Here is an 18,809-nt window from a genome sequence, read left to right on the forward strand (position 1 = left end):
GAAACCATGGTATTAAACATAAATGTTTATGAAAAAATATTAGTAATAATAAAAAATAAAGAATAATGTTAAAGCGATGTGTATGTAGCACAGTAGTAACATAGACCTCCAGGCTATTTAATATGAGCTTTTATTCCTCAGAGAGATTCCTCAACAGAACTTTCGGAAGCGTTCAGATCAGATCCGTCGTCTTCGTGTCCCCAACAGCCCCAGGCTATCGAGAGTTTCGTTTTCATTTGTTTCGTCAACGGCGGAATCAGATTTCGGGGTATCAAGAATGTTGAGAGATTGAATAGGTCCAGAAATACTTTGTATCTATCACTATAAAACAATATTCTTAATTAGCTTTTCAATATTATTTCATTACTATATACATATAAAATAAAAGCAATAATTACTTATACTAAAAAGGTGTATCAGATAATTTAATTTGTTTATTATATTTAATATTAAGGGTATTTTCGGACAGTGCCTCCCACTTTTTAAAAATATTCAATAACTTTCAACTGTCATAACTGTATTCAAATCTTATTAGTCAATTTGAAAAAAATTACAGCATTAATTTAAAAAAGGGCAACGTTGTCGCAACTTCACTGAGATTTAAATTAAAAAAAAAAAAATTACTCAGTTAATATTAATTAAAAGTCACCCGCTATATTGTTCTACATTATTCCAGAGATTATATTTAAATATTTATAACTTGTATAAATGTTGAGAGAAGTTACGTAAGCATTAAAATAAAATAAAGTGTTGATAATCGAGTTCTGTAATATTTGACCCGTGGATATAATAATCGTAAACATAATAGCTATAAAATTGACAACAACGTTTAAAAATTATATTCATTAATAATAATTGAATTATCAACAAATAAATAACATTTAGCGGAGATATCATCTATTCTCTTTCTCACACACTTCAAAAAACCAATAAAACTCTCTTCATTGCACTCACACAGTAAATGAAAAATTTGAAACAATTATTTTTATAAAAAAGTTACAATTTTTTTAAGAAATGAAATTTTCAACTTCGAAAATAAATAATTTAAAATCTGCCAAAATATAAATTTCGTATTCTACTTAAACCTAATTTATTTTATTATTTAGACTTGTAGAGATTTACGTAGATCTAAGTTTAGAAATTATCAAATTTTAATTTTGAAAGAAGTTTCGGAGCCTTTCCTGGTGGAAATTTTTCGGATTTCTGTCTTAAAAACTCAGTTCTAGAGTTCCAAAGACTTTTTAAGACAGAAGTCCGAAAAATTTCCACCAGGGTTGTACGAAGAATTTTTGATCCAAGATCTACATGAATGTTAGTAGATCTTTTGTAGATCTAAAATTAAGAAAAATACATATACGTTACTCTAATCAGATTAATTCATTATTTAAATTTAAATTTTTTGTCGAGCTTCTGTTTTCGAAAGTCTACACGGAGAGAAATTTATGGTAACAATTACAATATATTATGAAAATGGTTTTCATGACGTATAGTAATCGGATTTTTTTAAATATCCGAGATAGGAACGGTATCTACACATAATATGGTAATCATTACTGTAAATATGGGTTTCATTACTATATAACACCGTAACGAATCCTGTGACATTATAGTAATCATCACCATATGTTATGGTAATAATTCCCATACTGTATGGGAATTATTACCATAACATATGGTACACGCTGAAAAAAAGTGGTAATAATTGTCATCTTAACGAATTAACTATTCCTATCCTTCATTTTAATAATTTTCAATTTTTTATGTTAACGTTTCCTATTGAAGATGGTAAGCATTTTCATCTAGATGGTAACTATTACTATCGGCAATCGTCATTATTATTATACGAGAAACGAATAGTTATCATAAGACCATGATAATGATCATCAATATAGATGATAATGATTCCCTATTACAAGATGGTGATAGCATTTTTTTTCAGCGTAATGGTTACTATAATATTATGGTAATAGTTAACATAATACTATGGGAATATTTCACATATATAATAGGAATGATTACCATAATAGCCAGGGTTTATTTCCATATGCACTTAAGTACCATTACAATGGAGTTATTGGATTTCCGTATTTGCTTATGGGAACTATTCTTATGATTATAGTGATCATTACCATAATTCTGTCACATGCGATATGGGAACTGTCACCATAATAAAAAGAAATGTTCCCATAGTTATGGTAAAAATATTATTAATAACAAAACAGAATTATTACCTCAATGTTGATTTCAGATAATGATAGCCTGAGGAGCCACCAGTTCCTAACTGCTGGGATCCAATCATTCTCTGAACCATGATCACATGGTTATCTGCAATGTCATGTGTAACGTAAATTAAAATAAAATAATGTTATCTATTGGTTGAATGGAAAATTCTTTAGAGTTGGGTAATAACTTACACCTCCATTTAGTAATTAAGGAGTCGATATCCATTAAAGCCGTTAATATTTGATGAGGCTGACTGAATCGTGGCTCATCTCGATAAAGTGTTATCATAACTGCACCTTGAAGGGCTCGATAGCTAAATCGTCTTTCGCCTCGTGCTAACAGAGCATTGTGGAGAGATTGGTTGAATATTGTTTCAAAAACAGCTTTCTTAGAAGCAACATTTGCTTTTATATGCGTACGTACACTATCTTTTGATTGTTTCTTTAAATTATTTATAATATTTAATTAATTACTTAATTAATTAATTAGTTTTTGCCTTAAACTTTTGAAAGATAAGTTAATTAATGAAAATTACCTGGGCTGTTGCCTCTTGTTCATCGAGCATCTGCTCGACGGCACTCTGGTACTTTCCCCAGAAATTATAATCATTTTCCTCAAGTCCAGGTGTACGTGCAAGCCACTCTTGAACTAAATTACTTAAACTTGGTTCGCTTTCAGATTTTTTAATTGCCTCAATAGCCTCAGGATCTTTTCCAAATACTTTAGTATAGCACTGATTATATCTTACGCGATGCTCTTGTTTAACTCCAAGTTTGTTCTCCAACAAACGAAATTGCAGTGACTGAAATCCGGATGCTGGTGATAGGTAATCACGAAAATCCATAAAGTCTAGGGGTGTCATAGTCTCTAGAATAGTCACTTGATCCACTAAAAGCTTTTAAAATAATAAAAATATAAATATTTATTTATTCTCACGATAGTATTTTGAGTTCATTGATCGCGAGTTATTTAAACCACATCATCTTGAGGATTGCGGTCTTGTAAATATATCACTGACTGGACTGTTACCCAACGAAAGTTGGCATACGTATGGTAATAATACTTTTACAAAATATTATATTACTTGTGAGGTATTAAATTAATATAACTCTTAACATAAACTCTTGTGAGTCAAGACTATTGGCGGTAAAAATAATATTTTTGAATTATTTTCTTGGTGCTATTAATTACTGAGTGTAAAAGTATCATTAAGTTGTAGGTAACTATTGATTGTACGTGAGTAGACAGATACAAGGAACAAAAACTAAAAAAAGGCGCAAAGAAAATACAAAGATTACAAGTCGAGACAAGTTAAGCCTTGACCCACTTGAATAGTTGCTACTGTATAAGAAAAGTAATAAAGAAAAAAATAACAACCGAAGATTTAGTGAGGGTGCTAATTGAATTACAACCCCTTTATAACAAAAAACTCCACCGCAAACCCTATGACTAATTGGCTTGTCATCAAGAGTTCGTTCAACTCGTTAATGCTCGTCTTCACTGTCAGTGTCATATTTTCAGATATTTTTGAATAACACATAAATAATATCTACTTGTCTTATTATTACTAATTAAATAATTAATCATGAAATAAATTTCTATTTGCATTCGGCGCACCTACTTTGAGTATAAGGACAATGCGGTTGAGTCTTTTGAGAATTTCCAGTGTCTGCGACTCATCTAGACGTTGATAGTTGACTGATTTTTTGCTGTCATCAGATGAATTATCGTTTATATTATTTTCTATGTTCTCAGCTTCTGAATTAAAGAGTTTTCGAACCGAATCTAGCTCGTAAATTATTTGTTTGAACCAAAGCTCGTAAGCTGTTGAAAAATTCATTTTTAAATGCCGTCATAATTAAGTAAAATTTCATTTTTTGTACCTTGATGAGTGACGATAAAAAGATGCTCATCGTGTACTTCTTTTTTAAATTCAGCACTGAGAAGTTGTTGAGCTGAAAGAATTTTATCAAGACGCAGATATTCGCTGTAAAGAAGACCTGCACCTGAACCTTCAGTTAATTGGTCACCTAATTGACTGGTGTCTTCATATCTGAAAATTATCATTACGCAAAATTTATTATTTTATTAGCAGGGGGGTGGGACAAAAGGGGGTAGGGTAGGCAAAACGGGGTACCCCAAAATTTTATTAAAAAAAAAAAAATGTATATTTTAAATGGTTTTTTACCTTTCTTAGGGGTTACCCCATTTTGCCCACAAAAATGAATTTTTTTTTTTAACGGTAACTGAAAATTTTTTCTATTTACTTTAAATATCATTAAAAAAAAGGATTTAGTGTATTTGAGTCATCGAAAACTTGGTATTTTCTTAAGTTCCCGTTTTGCCCCTCCCTTCCGTAATATATTATTTTCAATAATTATCATAATGTAAATTAAAAAAATTTGACCTTAAGATTTTTTTTATCATAAACAAATTTCAGTAAACTTATAAGACTATTGCATCAAATTTTCGGGTCATAAGTTTATCGTTATATTTTTGATAAATCTTATTTACTCTGTACATTAGAAATTTTGTAAGATTTTAAAATCAACTTATGGAATTTGAAAAAAAAAAAAAATAAAAATATTTAAAATTAATAAAATTATTTATCAATTATTATTTTAAAAAATACTTACATGCCATATCCCATTGGACAAGCCATAGTTTAAATTAAAAATTAATAATTAACAATTTTAAAGAAAATTTGTACGTAAAAACTAGTTGTAATAATAATTAATATTATTATTTTTAATTAATTAATCAATCATTATAAATATTTATTGAAATAAAATTACTAGTGAAATAATGAAAGCAGTCGTCTAGTGAGACGGCTGTAATTCGACTAACGAATTGAGTAAGCAAATAAGGGTTCAGTTTTATTTGTAACACTATAGACCGTACCACCAATGTAGTAGTGCACTTCAACGCGCGTTCAGCGGTTTTAACCGTAAAGTGGGAGAGACGAATAAAAAATATGCGTACGAGGAATCGATCGCGAGATCGCTTTTTCTTTGACGTGTCAACCGATAAGCAATAATCCCACGATTATTCACTTTGAATTTTAAATTTATCCGCTTACTACTTTACGGAAGGATACGCAAGCCATCTATCGGGATTTATCTTGACTTTTAATTTTTAATTTGAAAGTATGATTACGCCAATTTTTATAGCATTCTTGAGTAAATATTGTGTTTATATATTTTGTATTTCTATTGATAATATTTTTTTTACAAAGTCAGATTAGCTTTAAATAAGAGTTTATATACTTACATTTAGGGGAAGGAGGAGCAAAATAGGGGAAAGGGTAAAATGGGGTCTCCTAAAATTTTTTTACTTTAATTACTTTTTTAAATATAATTGTACATTATTTTGAATTTTTTTTCACTGTTTTAGAAAAATTTTGTTTTCATAAAAAAATGGTGCGAAATCAATTTGATTGTTGCTTCTTATCAATTTACAATAAAAGAACTCGTTGTGTAAAATTACTTTAGATGTACTTCAATAATCGACTTGAAAATATTTACTATTTTTTGTGATAAATTTTTTAAAAAATCAAAAGTGTCAGTCGAAAAATGTTAATGACTTTTTTTTTAACTTTCCGCTGAGAAAATTGCAAATTTTCAAAAATTCGGGAATTTATTGCTTTCAGTCCGATTTTAGAAAATCGAATTTCTAAGCGATCTTGACGTTTTGAGGTTCTAGGAAGCTATCCTGACTAATTTCACGATGATGTCCGAGTGTATGTAGATATATATATATATATATATTTGTACGTATGTAAATATCTATAACTTTTGAACGGATGAACCGATTTTGATCGTCAATGTGTCATTCGACGCGGCTTGCAAATATCTTGAAGCTGAAAAAAAATTGAACTTGATCAGTAGGGTTCGTTGAGAAATATTCCAAAAATAAACTTTTTCCAAAAATGTTTTTTTCGGATAACTTTTTATGTTCTCAATGGATTGATTCCAAAATCAACTGGGCTCTGAATCTTGATAAGCTGCGTCGAATGCCACCTTAAACATCAAATCGGTCAATTTTTTCAAGAGAAACCGTTGTCGAAAGAATTTAAAAAAAAAAATTTTTTTAGTATTTTGAAAATTTTTCAAAAACGACAATAAATCTATTTCTGAAGAAATTTTCAAGCAATAAAAAATTTTTTTAAGTCCTTCGACTCCTTTTAGCGTCATTGCAGATAAATGAGATTTAAACTGCTTATAAAACATATTCACAATTAAATTTAAATTATAACGTTTTAGAAAAAACTAAAAAAAAAATTTTTTTTTTTTAATAAAAAAAAAAGATTTCAAAAATTTGTGCATCACGAAATTTTGGAAATAAAGTCGAAATAAATATTGAATTGATACACTGTGAAAAATCGGGCGTTAATTAGGAGTGATTACGGATTTTATTTAAATCCGAATTCACTCCGACTCAGAGTTTTAATATTAAAATAAACTTTCCTTGGGAGTAAATTTCACTCCGAGGGAATTAAATAAATAAACAGTCACCTGCTCCGCATTCACTCCAGATTAATCCTTGTTCACTCCGGATTTTTTTTACAATGTAAATTACTTATTAAGGTTATTCATCATTTTAAAATATGATAATTAACTTCATACAAAGCATTAACTGTGATAATGTATTGTAAAGGTTCATTAGTTATAATGTCCATTAAAGTTTTTACTAGAAGTGAGATGAATAAATTTTTTTTTCCTGCATGACGATAAGTTGAATTTGTACTCGACGAAAGTACAGCAGTAAAATATTTTTATTGAGCTAAAGGTTACAATAATATGAAATCGTATTAAATTTATATCGTTACAGGTCATTGTCAGTGTTTTGTGCGTTATAATGTAAAATTATTTGATACGAGGAAAATGGTTTGCGCTTGCGCGTATAATCACTCAGCAAATATATTTTCCAATGTCGTACAATCACTTAACAATTATTTTCGAATCGTCGTACCGGTTACTTCAAATAATTAAAGCCTCTGAGTAAGTTATACTTATTGTCCTTAAACAATTACATTTATTGCAACACTACTATTTATACTATTATTTATAAAAAAATTTTTTTTTTTAGTAAAAAATAATAAGAATGACGATTTTATATTCATTTGATATGAGCCCACCATGTAGAGCAGTTCTCTTGACTGCAAAAGCTATCGGTCTTGATCTTGATGTTCGTGAAACAGATTTATTTAAAAAAGAACACATGACGGAAAAATTTCTCCAGGTAATTATTATTATTATAATTTTGTAATTAATCTTGTAATTTTAATGATAACTAATACCAATTTTTCCGGCAGCTCAATCCCCAGCACACAATCCCGACATTAGATGACGACGGATTCATTCTCTGGGACAGGTAAAAAAAATTTTTCAATTAATCAATTGTACACGGAGAGAAAATTATGGTAACAGTTACAATATATTATGGGAATGGTTTCCATACTGCATGGTAACCGGTTTTTTTTCAAATGTTAATTATAGGAACGGCACCCATATATATTATGGTATTCATTCCTATAATTATGGGTATAATTCCCATATGCTATCGGAATAGTCCTATGGAATTATGGTAATGGTTACTATAATATTATGGTAATCGTTACCATAATATTATGGTAATCGTTACCATAATATTATGGTAATCGTTACCATAATATTATGGTAACCATTACCATATACGCTTAGGAACCGTTAGAATGTGGTTATAGGATTGGTTCCTATTTGCTTATGGGAACTATTCCTATGAGTATGGTAATCATTACCATGATTCTTTCACATACGATATGGGAACTGTTACCATAATGATAGGAATTGTTCCCATAGTTATGGAAATTTTCCCAGAAAGTATGGGTCTATATCCCATAATCCCAAGTAATAATTACCATAACGATATGGGATGATATTTTATAAACGTACTAGGAACAGTTACTATAATTTTTTCTCCGTGTATTTTTTATTACACTAATGTCAAATTTTCCATTACATTACATAAGACTCGTTAAGTGTTTTAAATTTACTTAACATATTACAGTCATGCAATCATACGATACTTAGTAAGTAAATATGCTAAAGATGATTCTCTGTATCCGAAAGATCTTCAAAAAAGAGCGATAATTGATCAGCGTTTACATTTTGAAGGAGAAATGATTTTTCTACCTCTACGAAGCACTGTTGTGAGTTTTAAATATTTTAAATTAATAAAATAATATCGCGTTACTATAATTTCAAAATTACTAATAACTTTATTCGTCCTTTTGGTTTTAAAAAGCTCCTTAAAACCAAAAGCGTGCATATTTTTTTTATTACCAATCTTTTCATAGGCTTATTTTAAAGCAAAAAATAAAAAAAAAAATTTGAAAGTCAAAGAAGCGTTTAATTCAAATTACACTGCAAAAAGTTAGCGGAGTGAACGCAGCATTTTTTATTTTGATATTAAAACTCTGAACTAGAACAAGGAAAAAAATGAACTATATAAATTGAGAACGACAAGTAATAGAATGACAAAGTGATCAGTAAATATTATCATTGTAACTAGTAATTTTTTAATTTATGGTTAAAACGTCAAAAATTACAGGATAGATATGAAAATTTATTGTCTGCAAGAAAAATTGCTGTTTGAGCTTCTAAAAGTCGTAGCTGATACTTCAAAAATTGACGACACGTATTATAAAATTATTATTTAGAATTTTAAAGTCCTCCATTTAAGTTTATTTTTTTTTCGTGAAGAAATGCAGATTTAAAAAAATCCAGATCACTCCAAAACCACTCAGTCAAAAAAATAAATTCCCTGTTTACTCAGCATGCTGATGATTTCTTTTCAAAACTCCGACACTTCGAGTGACGGAGTAAATTCGGATTAAAATAAAATTTATAATCACTGTAATCCGAATTTACTCCCAGTTTTGTACAGTCTATGCCTTTAATCTTTCAAATTTGTTTTTCAATTTTTAGCTTTAAAATAAGATCCCAAAACGATTGGTAATAAAAAAAAATTATAAGCCTTTTTGGCTCTAGGAAGCTCTCTTCAGTCAAAGAGGCGTCTTTTGTAATTAGTAACACGATATAATTAAAATCATAATTATTTTATTTTATTATTTTTATAGCGCCGGATTTTTTATGATGGAAAAAAAACATTTAGAGAAGAACATCTTGCTGCTGCACATGCGACTTGTGACATTTTAAATAAATTTCTCGAAGGTAAACAATGGTTAGTAGGAGATAGTTATACTCTTGCAGACATTAGCTGTGTGTCATCAATCAGTTGTTATCTAGTAAGATTTATAAATTATTATACTAACTTAATAAATTGTCAATGGTATTGATAAATAATATTATATTTTTTTAAACTCCAGACGTTTTTATCATTTGATAAATATCCAAATATTGCATCTTGGTTGAAAAGATGTGAACAAGAACTTCCCGGTTACGCTGAAGCTAATTCCGTTGGTCAGAAAAAATTTTGTGAAGCAGTCAAAGCATTAATGCAGAGTTAAAATATAAATTTAATCAATGAAAGTATGATATATTTTTAATTAATTGAATATGTCATTAACATTATAAAAAGATAATATATTTCTGCAATCAATTAAATAAAATGATGTCTTTATATTTTTATTTTATTATCAACACCTCTATTTTAATTATTTCATTTCTTCATATTTATTTAATATGATATAGTATTATCTTATAGTAGTTGTGCTGTAAATTTTTATAATGTGAAATATTAATAAATTTATGCTCAATTGTTCTTTCATTGAACTCCTGTCACATGCAGATATTTCAATTTAAAAATTTACCGGAAAATCAATATGCTATATATATATAGGTACATTGTACAAAATGCGGTATTGAAATAGACTTATTTTAACACTGGTGCGGTGTTATTTCGGCGGTGTTGAAATGGTGTATAAATGGAGTAAATTAACTCCGATCGGAGTATAAAGTTGTGAATATAAATGTTTTAAATCTACAAAACAAATAAATAATAATATTTCGTTAAAAGGATGAAATTATCATTAATTGCAATAAAAACAAATCTGCTGCCTATAAAATAAAAAATGTCACTTTTATTAAACTGAGTAATAAATTGTATACATTTTTGATTATATATCAACTTAATTATTTGAGAACAACAGGATAATTATTTTGATTATAACTCTGATGTTTTTCATAGGGTAATAACTCATTTAAAGATGATAAATTAATCATTGATAATTTTATTTTATTTTTGTCGCTGATTTAATTTGCAAAGAGTAATAAATAATAACTTTCTTTTTGTATTTGAAATACTATTTGACTTTTGATATTTCAAAAATAAAACCCACCGTATGATGCACGTGAAATTCCGGTGTATTTTCAGTGTAATTTGGATTACACTAAGTTAACACTGAAACTCACCGTAGAAACGGATTCGTCAGGGAACAGGATGACTTTTCAATACTACATTGAGTAATTACTGGGCCTACAAATTTTTACCCCAGTCGAATAGTAACTAGAACTACTACAATAGAAACTAATCTTATACAGTGTAATTTATGCTACTCTATTCGTCGCTACGATGAACACAAAGTATAGTTCTGTATAACTTGATGATAACTTTCTCTATAAAATTCTTTCCGTGTACTTGAAATCGTATATAACGTGTGTTAATTCATGTAGAGAATGGTTTTTGAGATAGCGCTTGCGCGATAAATCACTCCCATCATTTTTCAGTCTAGCAGTATGTTGTAGATATCACGATCATTTCATCACCGACAGCTATTAAGTAAATCACATATTTAAGTCCAACTATATTTAATGCTGCAAATTTTTTAAAAAATAATTTGTGTAATTTTTATTGAGACTTAATATTAAATAATTTTTTAAAATGCCGATTTTATATTCATATGATTTGAGCCCACCTTGTAGAGCAGTTCTTTTGACAGCTAAAGTTATCGGCCTAGAGTTGGATGTTCGCGAAACAAATTTAAAAAACAGAGATCATTTAACAGAAGAATTTCTCAAGGTAATTTTTATAAATAATTTAAAATGAGATTAATTAATTTAAATTAACTGTACAAATATCTTTTGACAGCTCAATCCTCAGCACACAATCCCGACTTTAGATGATGATGGATTTATTCTCTGGGACAGGTAAAAAAAAAATTAAATTCATTTTTTTTTTTTTTTTTTTTTTTTTTTCAATGAAAAAATTTCCGTTGCATTATATAAGAATTGTTAATTGTTTTTTATAAATTTTGAATATTAGTCATGCAATCATACGATACTTGGTCAGTAAATATGCTAAGGATGATTCTCTTTTTCCAAAAGATCTTCAAAAAAGAGCGATAATTGATCAGCGTTTGCATTTTGAAGGAGAAATGATTTTTGTTCGTCTACGAAATATTGCTGTGAGTTGAGATATTTTTTTTTTTTAAATTAAATGTATTTGACTCTAATGAAATTAGGAGAAGGGGAGGAAAAGCAGAGTACCCTCAAAATTTAAAAAAAAAAAATTTTATATTTTAATACTTTAAAATCCAGAATTTTTTTTTCATCTCTTTTAGAAGGTACCCCATTTTACCCGCAAAAATGAAATTTTTTCTTTTTAACAGTAACTAAAATTTTTTTCTATTTACTTTGAATGTCAAAAAAAAAAAAAAAAGATTTAATGTATTTGAGTCTTCGAAAATTTGGTATTTCTTTAAGTACTCCGTTTTCCCCCTCCCTTCCCTAATAGAGGAAATAAAGTAAAAATCCATTTGTTTAATTTCAGTTCGAGGTTTTTTTTCGAGGAGTAAAAACTATACCAGAAGAAAAGTTAAATTCCATCGAAGAAACTTGCGAAATTTTTAATAAAATTTTAGAGAATAAAAAATGGTTGGCGGGAGATAATTACACTCTTGCAGACATTAGTTGTGTGTCATCTGTCAGTTGTTATCCAGTAAGATTAATTAATTATTAATAAAGTTTAATTTTATTAATCAGCAAATAATATTGACGTTCAATTTATATTTTAGACATTTTTATCACTTGATAAATATAAAAATATCGTAGCATGGTTGGAAAGGTGTGAAAAAGAAATTCCTGGTTACGCAGAAGCAAATACTCCTGGTCAAAAAAAATTCGACCAAGCGTTCAAAGCATTATTGCAAGAATAGAAAAAATTGTATTTACTTGAAAATAAATTAATACGTTGAATTAATTACTGAAAAAAAATAATTTTGAATCAATAATTATAAATATTATAAAAGTAATAAATTATAATTATAGACTAAATACAATATAATATATATGTTTATTTACTCTTCATATTTTGTCTAGCAGTGCAACGACAGTGAATTAATGATAGCATAGATGCCAGCACATTTACGCAAAGCAATTGATAACAAGGTCGTATATTTATTTATAAATTAAAATCAGTTAGAGAGTTCACTTCGGACTTTATGTACAGAATGTTTTTACTGCCGAGTGTTAATAGTGACCGAAGATAACCGAAGTTATGTCACTAGTCCGAGTTCATTATTTTGAGATTAAATTAGAATTTATAATAATCTAGCCTCATAATACTACTCAATGTCTTGACTTATTAGTAGAAATACATTTCAAAAAACCAAATGAAAGCCGGCTTTTGTCTGGTAAAATAATTAAGCAAAAACTACGTAAGCAAATTTAAATTAACTAAACACATTATTAAATGAAATAGCTTTCTCTCACTACAGTACAGAATCGACAAACTAGGACAGACAGCTTTGCGATATAATCGTTTTAACTTCTCTCCGTTTCGTATCTAACTTGTTAGTATAAGTTATATAATACACATATATACTCGCACACACATATATTTATATATACATATATATATAGCAGCAGGTAACAATATGTTACGACCAATTCTGTATTTTGGTAAATGGAGCCCACCAAGTTCTGCTGTTCGTATGACTGCCAAGGCCATTGGATTGGATTTAAATCTACATGAAATAAATTTACTTAAGAAAGAGCATATTAGTGAGGATTATCTTAAAATAAATCCACAGCACACTATTCCAGTACTTGATGATAATGGTTTCATTGTTTCGGATAGGTAAAAAAAAATTATTTTTTAATTAAGGTAAGAGATCCAGTACCCGATCACTCATGTATTTGTATGGGGTAGAGGTTTCGTTTTTAGCCACTTTAGTGCCAGTTTTAGGCACTTGAAAAATTTAAATAAAATAATTTGTAAAAGACGTAATGACATAATTAATTTTTAAATTGTGTTCAAAGATACTGTCCCATTTTTAAAAGTAATAAATGTTCAAAAATGGAGCAGTAGCCACAAATGGTACTTCTATCCTATTTATTAAGGTGGTTCAAAAAAAATTTTAATTTTTTTTTTTTTCGCTCTTACTCCCTGAAACATTAATAGTTGTCGAGAGAAAAATCTTCCATTTTAATTTTAATTTCCTATCTAATTAACTTAATTCAAGGAGTAAGAGCAAAAAAAAAAATTAATTTTTTTTTTTTTGAACCACCTACTATTTATATTTACTAAATTTCACTAAATATAGATACATACAAATAAATAATACATGGAGTGATCGGATTTTACACGGAAAAAAAAGAATTTCTTGACGGAAAAAATTTTGCATTTTAAAATGAAAACAAAAATTTTCTAAGGCTAAGAAAGTTTTTGTTTTCATTTCATGATACAGAATTTTTATTGCGCCAAGAAATTATTTTTTTCTGTGTAGCTCGAGCTCGGGATCCCTGATCGGGTATTGTTTTTTCCAAAAGTAAGAAAAAATTTTATAAAAATAATTTTTTTTTGTAGCCACGCAATATCTACGTATATGATTGATAAATATGCATATAATGATAATCTTTATCCGAAAGATTTGAAAAAACGTACTCTTGTTAATCAACGTCTCCATTATAACAGTGGTGTCCTTTTTTGTTGTTTACTAGGAGCTATAGTAAGTCATTGATAATTATAGCTATTAGATTAGTAATTACTTTGAGTAATATTGTTTATTTTTTGTATTTATTTTTATTAGAAACCGCTAGCGCGTGGTTGGCGGCGAACAGTCTCATCAGAATCTCAGGAATATCTAGAAGAAGCCTATAAATATATGAATACTATTCTAGACGGAAAAGAATGGCTTGCCGGCGATTCTTATACACTTGCAGATATCAGTTGTATTACAACTGTCTGCAGTGTTACTGTAAGATTTTTCTCACTTTCAACAAAAAAAATTTATTAATTTCTACTAAACTGAATGATTTTGAAGATAGCAGACAGTTAAAAATTTTCGGTTTTTTTTTTCAACAAATCAATGACAAAAAAAAAAAGTAATAATATGCACATGTAGGAAATTTAAAAAACCACACTAATAAAAAAGTTGATTCAAGGGAAAAAATCTTGAACCGAAAATTCCATTTTGAAAAAAATGATTTTCTTGAGTCAAGAGAAAAAATTATTGAACCAAGAGAAATTTACTTGACCCAAAAATAATTTCTTGGCTCAATAATTTTTTCTCTTGACTCAAGAAAATCAATTTTTTCAAAATGGAATTTTTGGTTCAAGATTTTTTTTCTTGAATCAAGTCAACATTTCCATCAGTGTACGAGTGCAATCTTAAAAATTTTTTTTTTTTATAATTAATCGCTTTTAAAAAATTCAAAAATTATTAGACGTCAGCTAACTTCAGTATCATATTTTGTGGACAGTGAATTGATTAAATAAAATCTTCCTTTTATTTCCATTTGTTTCTAATTTAAAATTTACAAATAAACTTTCAAACAAAATTTTTTTAAAATTAATTTTGAAAAATTAAAAAAACTTTTAGTTCTTTTTATAATTAAAAAATATCTAGCTTTAAAAATATATCATTGAGCTCACAAATTTACCCTATAGGTCAATCGATTGTGTCACTTTTTTTATTCTAAAATTATCAATAATATTTTCACTAAAAATTAAGTTACATTTTTATTTCAATAATTTTTTTTAGGTTTTCAAATCGATAACCGATCACCCTAATTTAACAAAGTGGATGAAAAATTGCGAACAATTACCAGGATATGCAGACATCGCTGTTCCAGGAGTAAAAGGGTTTCACGGTATGGTTAACCATTTTCTTGATAAATAAAATAATTATTTTTTTTATAAATCCATCCTTCAAATTTATTTTAAATAAACAATACCATCGGTATGGGTGTTTAATCTTCAACTGAAGTTCCAAGTAATACTACAGATGGCGACACAATAACAATATTAAAACGCGAGTGTATATTTTTATATTTACCCCGATATATATATAGATATATATATTTACTTTAATTGGCTATAAGTTACGCAATATTAATTCCAATAATTAGCTAATAAATGATAACTGATATCATGACTAAGCACTTTAATTGAGGACTTTAGTCCTTCGACATTCGTCATGTAACTCGAGTTAGATCTTCCTCAGTAAAAAAAAATAAAATTCCAAGAGACGCTATCGAGATGAATTAAATATTTCTATTGTGTTGTAAAAATAAAAATGAATTATGAGAATCTCAGAGTCTAAAGATTTTTGTTCTTCTTCCTGACACCCATCCAGTTCTTTGTAAAGTTTTTATTCTCTTGTCTACTGTCTGCCGTCACAAATAAAACATCTTACGTTATACATAATTAATAATTAACTATAAATTTTTTACAGCTCTCTAATTCAGTCTATCGCTATAACACAAATTGAATTATTATTTTGTTTTTTTTTTTCTTCATCTTTGTCTGCTGTCTTATTCAAAGGGTCTGATGTTTTTAGTTGATGATGTCAACTTGAGATACTACTTAGAAGATTTCATAAAATCATAACCGGACATAACATTTCCCGAGTGATAAGATAAATTATTTATTTTTATATTGCAGAAATATTTATATAAATATATACATCATTTAGAAATTAACAACAGAAAAACGTAATAAAATTTTTTAATAAATAAAAAGTTAATTTAAATTTAAAAATTTTTTATTAACTCATACTTATGTTTTGAACAAACCGATATTTTTTACATGCCCAACCTTGACACTGTAATTGTTAATAATTATACCATCATACATTTATTTAAGTATACATACATTCGAATCTATGATCGTGACTCTATAGACTGGCAATCATAACAAATAAGTAATAGTTACTGCATGTATTTTATTTTCATTATTTATTCCTCCTTTATCATTTCAGCCGCTGATATTTTATTTATAATCTTTCGTAAATTACCCTACTCATTTCCGGTTGCATTGCTGCGAAAATCTTCCGGTCTTAATATACATCAAGCGTTCATATTGGAGATTATTCTTGAGAAGATAAAGTCAAGGACAACCTCATGTTTGAGATGGTCCTTTGGAATACCTAACACTTTTTTTTTCAATATAAAATACTGATAAGTTAACCAAGGATAAAACAAGTCATTCGACTGGAAAATTTACCATTTAATGCACAACTTTTTTTTTATTATTATTTTGAATTCCTCAGTGTATACATATTATACCGTGAATTTTCATCACTATTTCTAACTTATTTTTTTAATCTATAAATAAATACTTAGTGTACTATTACCCAGTAAAGAAAAAAAAATTTTCAATGAGGGGTAAAATGAGATTTTCATGAAAAATTTAAAAAGTTTAATTAAATTAAAATTTTAAAAGTTTTTAAATATATTTTACATGGTCCGAATTACCTCGTGTAAGTTAGGATGACCCAAAAAAAACCTTTTTTTTTTTTTTTTTCGATCTCACATGAAAATTTGTTGGCTTACGATGTTTTAAGAAGTCTCTCCAAAAATCAGTTCGAGAAAAAATTTTCAAGAAGTCGCTCACGAATTTTGAAAATATAAAAAATGATTGAAATTCGAATTTAAAAAAAAAAAAAATAGCTGGTTTTTTTGGGCCACCCTAGTGTACGTATTGCTTCTAAATAGAGTTTTTAAAAAAAATTCTTGGGATTCTGTTAAAATTATTTAAATATAATTACACCGTCAATTGTTATCATGGATAATGGCCGAATGATTTCAATGAATACACAGAAAAACAGCTAAGTATATTTTATAATACACTGAGAAAAAAAATAACTTTTGTGAAAACAAGATTTTTTCGAACAATAAGTCGATATAAATTATTGCATTATTAATTTCATATTTCGCGCGAAGAATCATTTTCTTGACAGAAGAAAATTAAAATTTATTTGCACTACTGTAAAAAAACCAAAATTAAAATTTTTAAATAAATTTTCAAATTTTCGCACCGAAACTGTATTAGATTCAAAATTTTTAATAGCATAATTTTTTGTAGTAAAAAAAATGCAATGATTCGAACAGATTTTTTCTCTCCCGGTGGATTTTTTTATCAGAAGTATTAAATAAAAAATATTTAAATTAATTTAAAAATATAAAATGTAACATGTAATAGATAGTATTCGTGCTGAATTTATATTCATTAAATTTTTATAGTGGCAGCTAAATATGACCTGCCAAAAGAAAGGCAAAGTAAGTGTAATACAATGCTATTGAAAAATAAGTTAAAAAATAAAAAATAGAAAGTATAATATAGACGATGCAATTTGATACTTTGATAGTGATCAATTTCAAGATCAATTAAAGTCTAAGTAATGTAGAGATCGGTTGTTGTTAATAGCAATTCACCTGGTCAGGTAATTGAATAAAGTATTTTAAAGAAAACACGAGTTAAGTTTCAGCATATTTGGTCTTTCCACGAATTCAAAGTCTCTTCTTGTTGCTTACGCGATACAAGTAAAAGACCGCAGCATTTGTGCGCGATCTCGTCAGACGGGTTCTCTGGCGTGTGTATATGTTTTGTTTCCTTTTTTTTATTTTTTACTTTACTTTTCTGTTCACCGGCGTTCGACGCCGTATTTTTAGACCTGGTAATATATATACAGAGAGCCTCTGCAATTGATGTTACACTATGTGTCGACGAGGCTCGGGCCTTAATTATTGGTGGCCTGAAGAAAGTAATAAGTGAAGAACGGAAATGGGACTACGACGTTGTATACAATTATTTATACGCGGGAAAATTGCCAAGGACGATCACTTTCGAGAGTTATTCTCAAGGTCTCGGACAGGATATTTTAGCTCGGAATTTTTAAATTTTCCTTTGAAGCTTAATGATTTATTAATTTTTTATGCTATCATTAACTATTAATTTTTTTATAATTTCATATTTATTCATGAGATCAACTATGTTTGTAAACATTCAATGACCTTGCGATTACAATGACAGCTGCTGATTTTATTTATTCTATAAAACTATAAAGCTTAAAATTGTTATCTGATTAATACGGCGTAACAAAAATTTTAAACTGGACAATTTCTTTGAATATTTTTGATCAACTTAGCATTTTAATAACTGCGTACGAGACGTTTGTTTGATTTTCGCATGAAAAAATAGCCGGTATTTATAGTATCTTATATATATATATATATATATATATATATATTTATATAAGTATATAGTTGTATTTGTATTAATATTATATTTATATATATTATAAAAGAGTAGTGGGTGATGAAGAGACTAGCAACAACTACTGGAATAGGAAGGTCCACGTG

At 28.0% G+C, this 18,809-nt stretch overlaps 3 protein-coding genes across 7 annotated transcripts; 2 read left to right on the forward strand and 1 right to left on the reverse strand.

The window, feature by feature from the left end:
- Positions 1-126: 126 nt before the first annotated feature.
- On the reverse strand, positions 127-5,266 carry LOC103571175 (tryptophan 2,3-dioxygenase). The gene is made up of 7 exons (XM_008549226.3): positions 4,860-5,266; positions 4,107-4,276; positions 3,845-4,047; positions 2,759-3,118; positions 2,415-2,664; positions 2,232-2,325; positions 127-321 (listed from the first exon to the last, which is right to left on the reverse strand). Exons 1-7 carry the CDS (start codon positions 4,883-4,885, stop codon positions 138-140), a joined length of 1,287 nt encoding a protein of 428 aa, XP_008547448.1. The 5' UTR covers positions 4,886-5,266; the 3' UTR covers positions 127-137.
- A 1,878-nt stretch (positions 5,267-7,144) lies between these two features.
- On the forward strand, positions 7,145-12,423 carry LOC103571296 (uncharacterized). Its single transcript, XM_053740859.1, has 12 exons — positions 7,145-7,223; positions 7,312-7,464; positions 7,538-7,596; positions 8,272-8,413; positions 9,344-9,511; positions 9,593-9,728; positions 9,918-9,940; positions 11,104-11,244; positions 11,314-11,372; positions 11,488-11,629; positions 11,995-12,162; positions 12,239-12,423. Exons 2-12 carry the CDS (start codon positions 7,327-7,329, stop codon positions 12,377-12,379), a joined length of 1,317 nt encoding a protein of 438 aa, XP_053596834.1. The 5' UTR covers positions 7,145-7,223; positions 7,312-7,326; the 3' UTR covers positions 12,380-12,423.
- A 30-nt stretch (positions 12,424-12,453) lies between these two features.
- LOC106693370 (glutathione S-transferase 1-1) lies at positions 12,454-15,756 on the forward strand. Of its 5 annotated transcripts, XM_014440715.2 has the most exons (6): positions 12,454-12,471; positions 12,546-12,611; positions 13,089-13,302; positions 14,032-14,173; positions 14,255-14,422; positions 15,209-15,756. In XM_014440715.2, exons 3-6 carry the CDS (start codon positions 13,100-13,102, stop codon positions 15,344-15,346), a joined length of 651 nt encoding a protein of 216 aa, XP_014296201.1. In that variant the 5' UTR covers positions 12,454-12,471; positions 12,546-12,611; positions 13,089-13,099; the 3' UTR covers positions 15,347-15,756. The 5 variants fall into 5 exon arrangements, with proteins under 5 accessions (XP_014296201.1, XP_053596197.1, XP_053596198.1 ...); XM_053740222.1 differs by lacking the exons at positions 12,454-12,471; positions 12,546-12,611 and adding an exon at positions 12,621-13,015; XM_053740223.1 differs by lacking the exons at positions 12,454-12,471; positions 12,546-12,611 and adding an exon at positions 12,621-12,880.
- Positions 15,757-18,809: the final 3,053 nt, after the last annotated feature.

Source organism: Microplitis demolitor, chromosome 1, assembly GCF_026212275.2.
Source record: "Microplitis demolitor isolate Queensland-Clemson2020A chromosome 1, iyMicDemo2.1a, whole genome shotgun sequence".
Lineage (NCBI taxonomy): Eukaryota > Metazoa > Arthropoda > Insecta > Hymenoptera > Braconidae > Microplitis > Microplitis demolitor.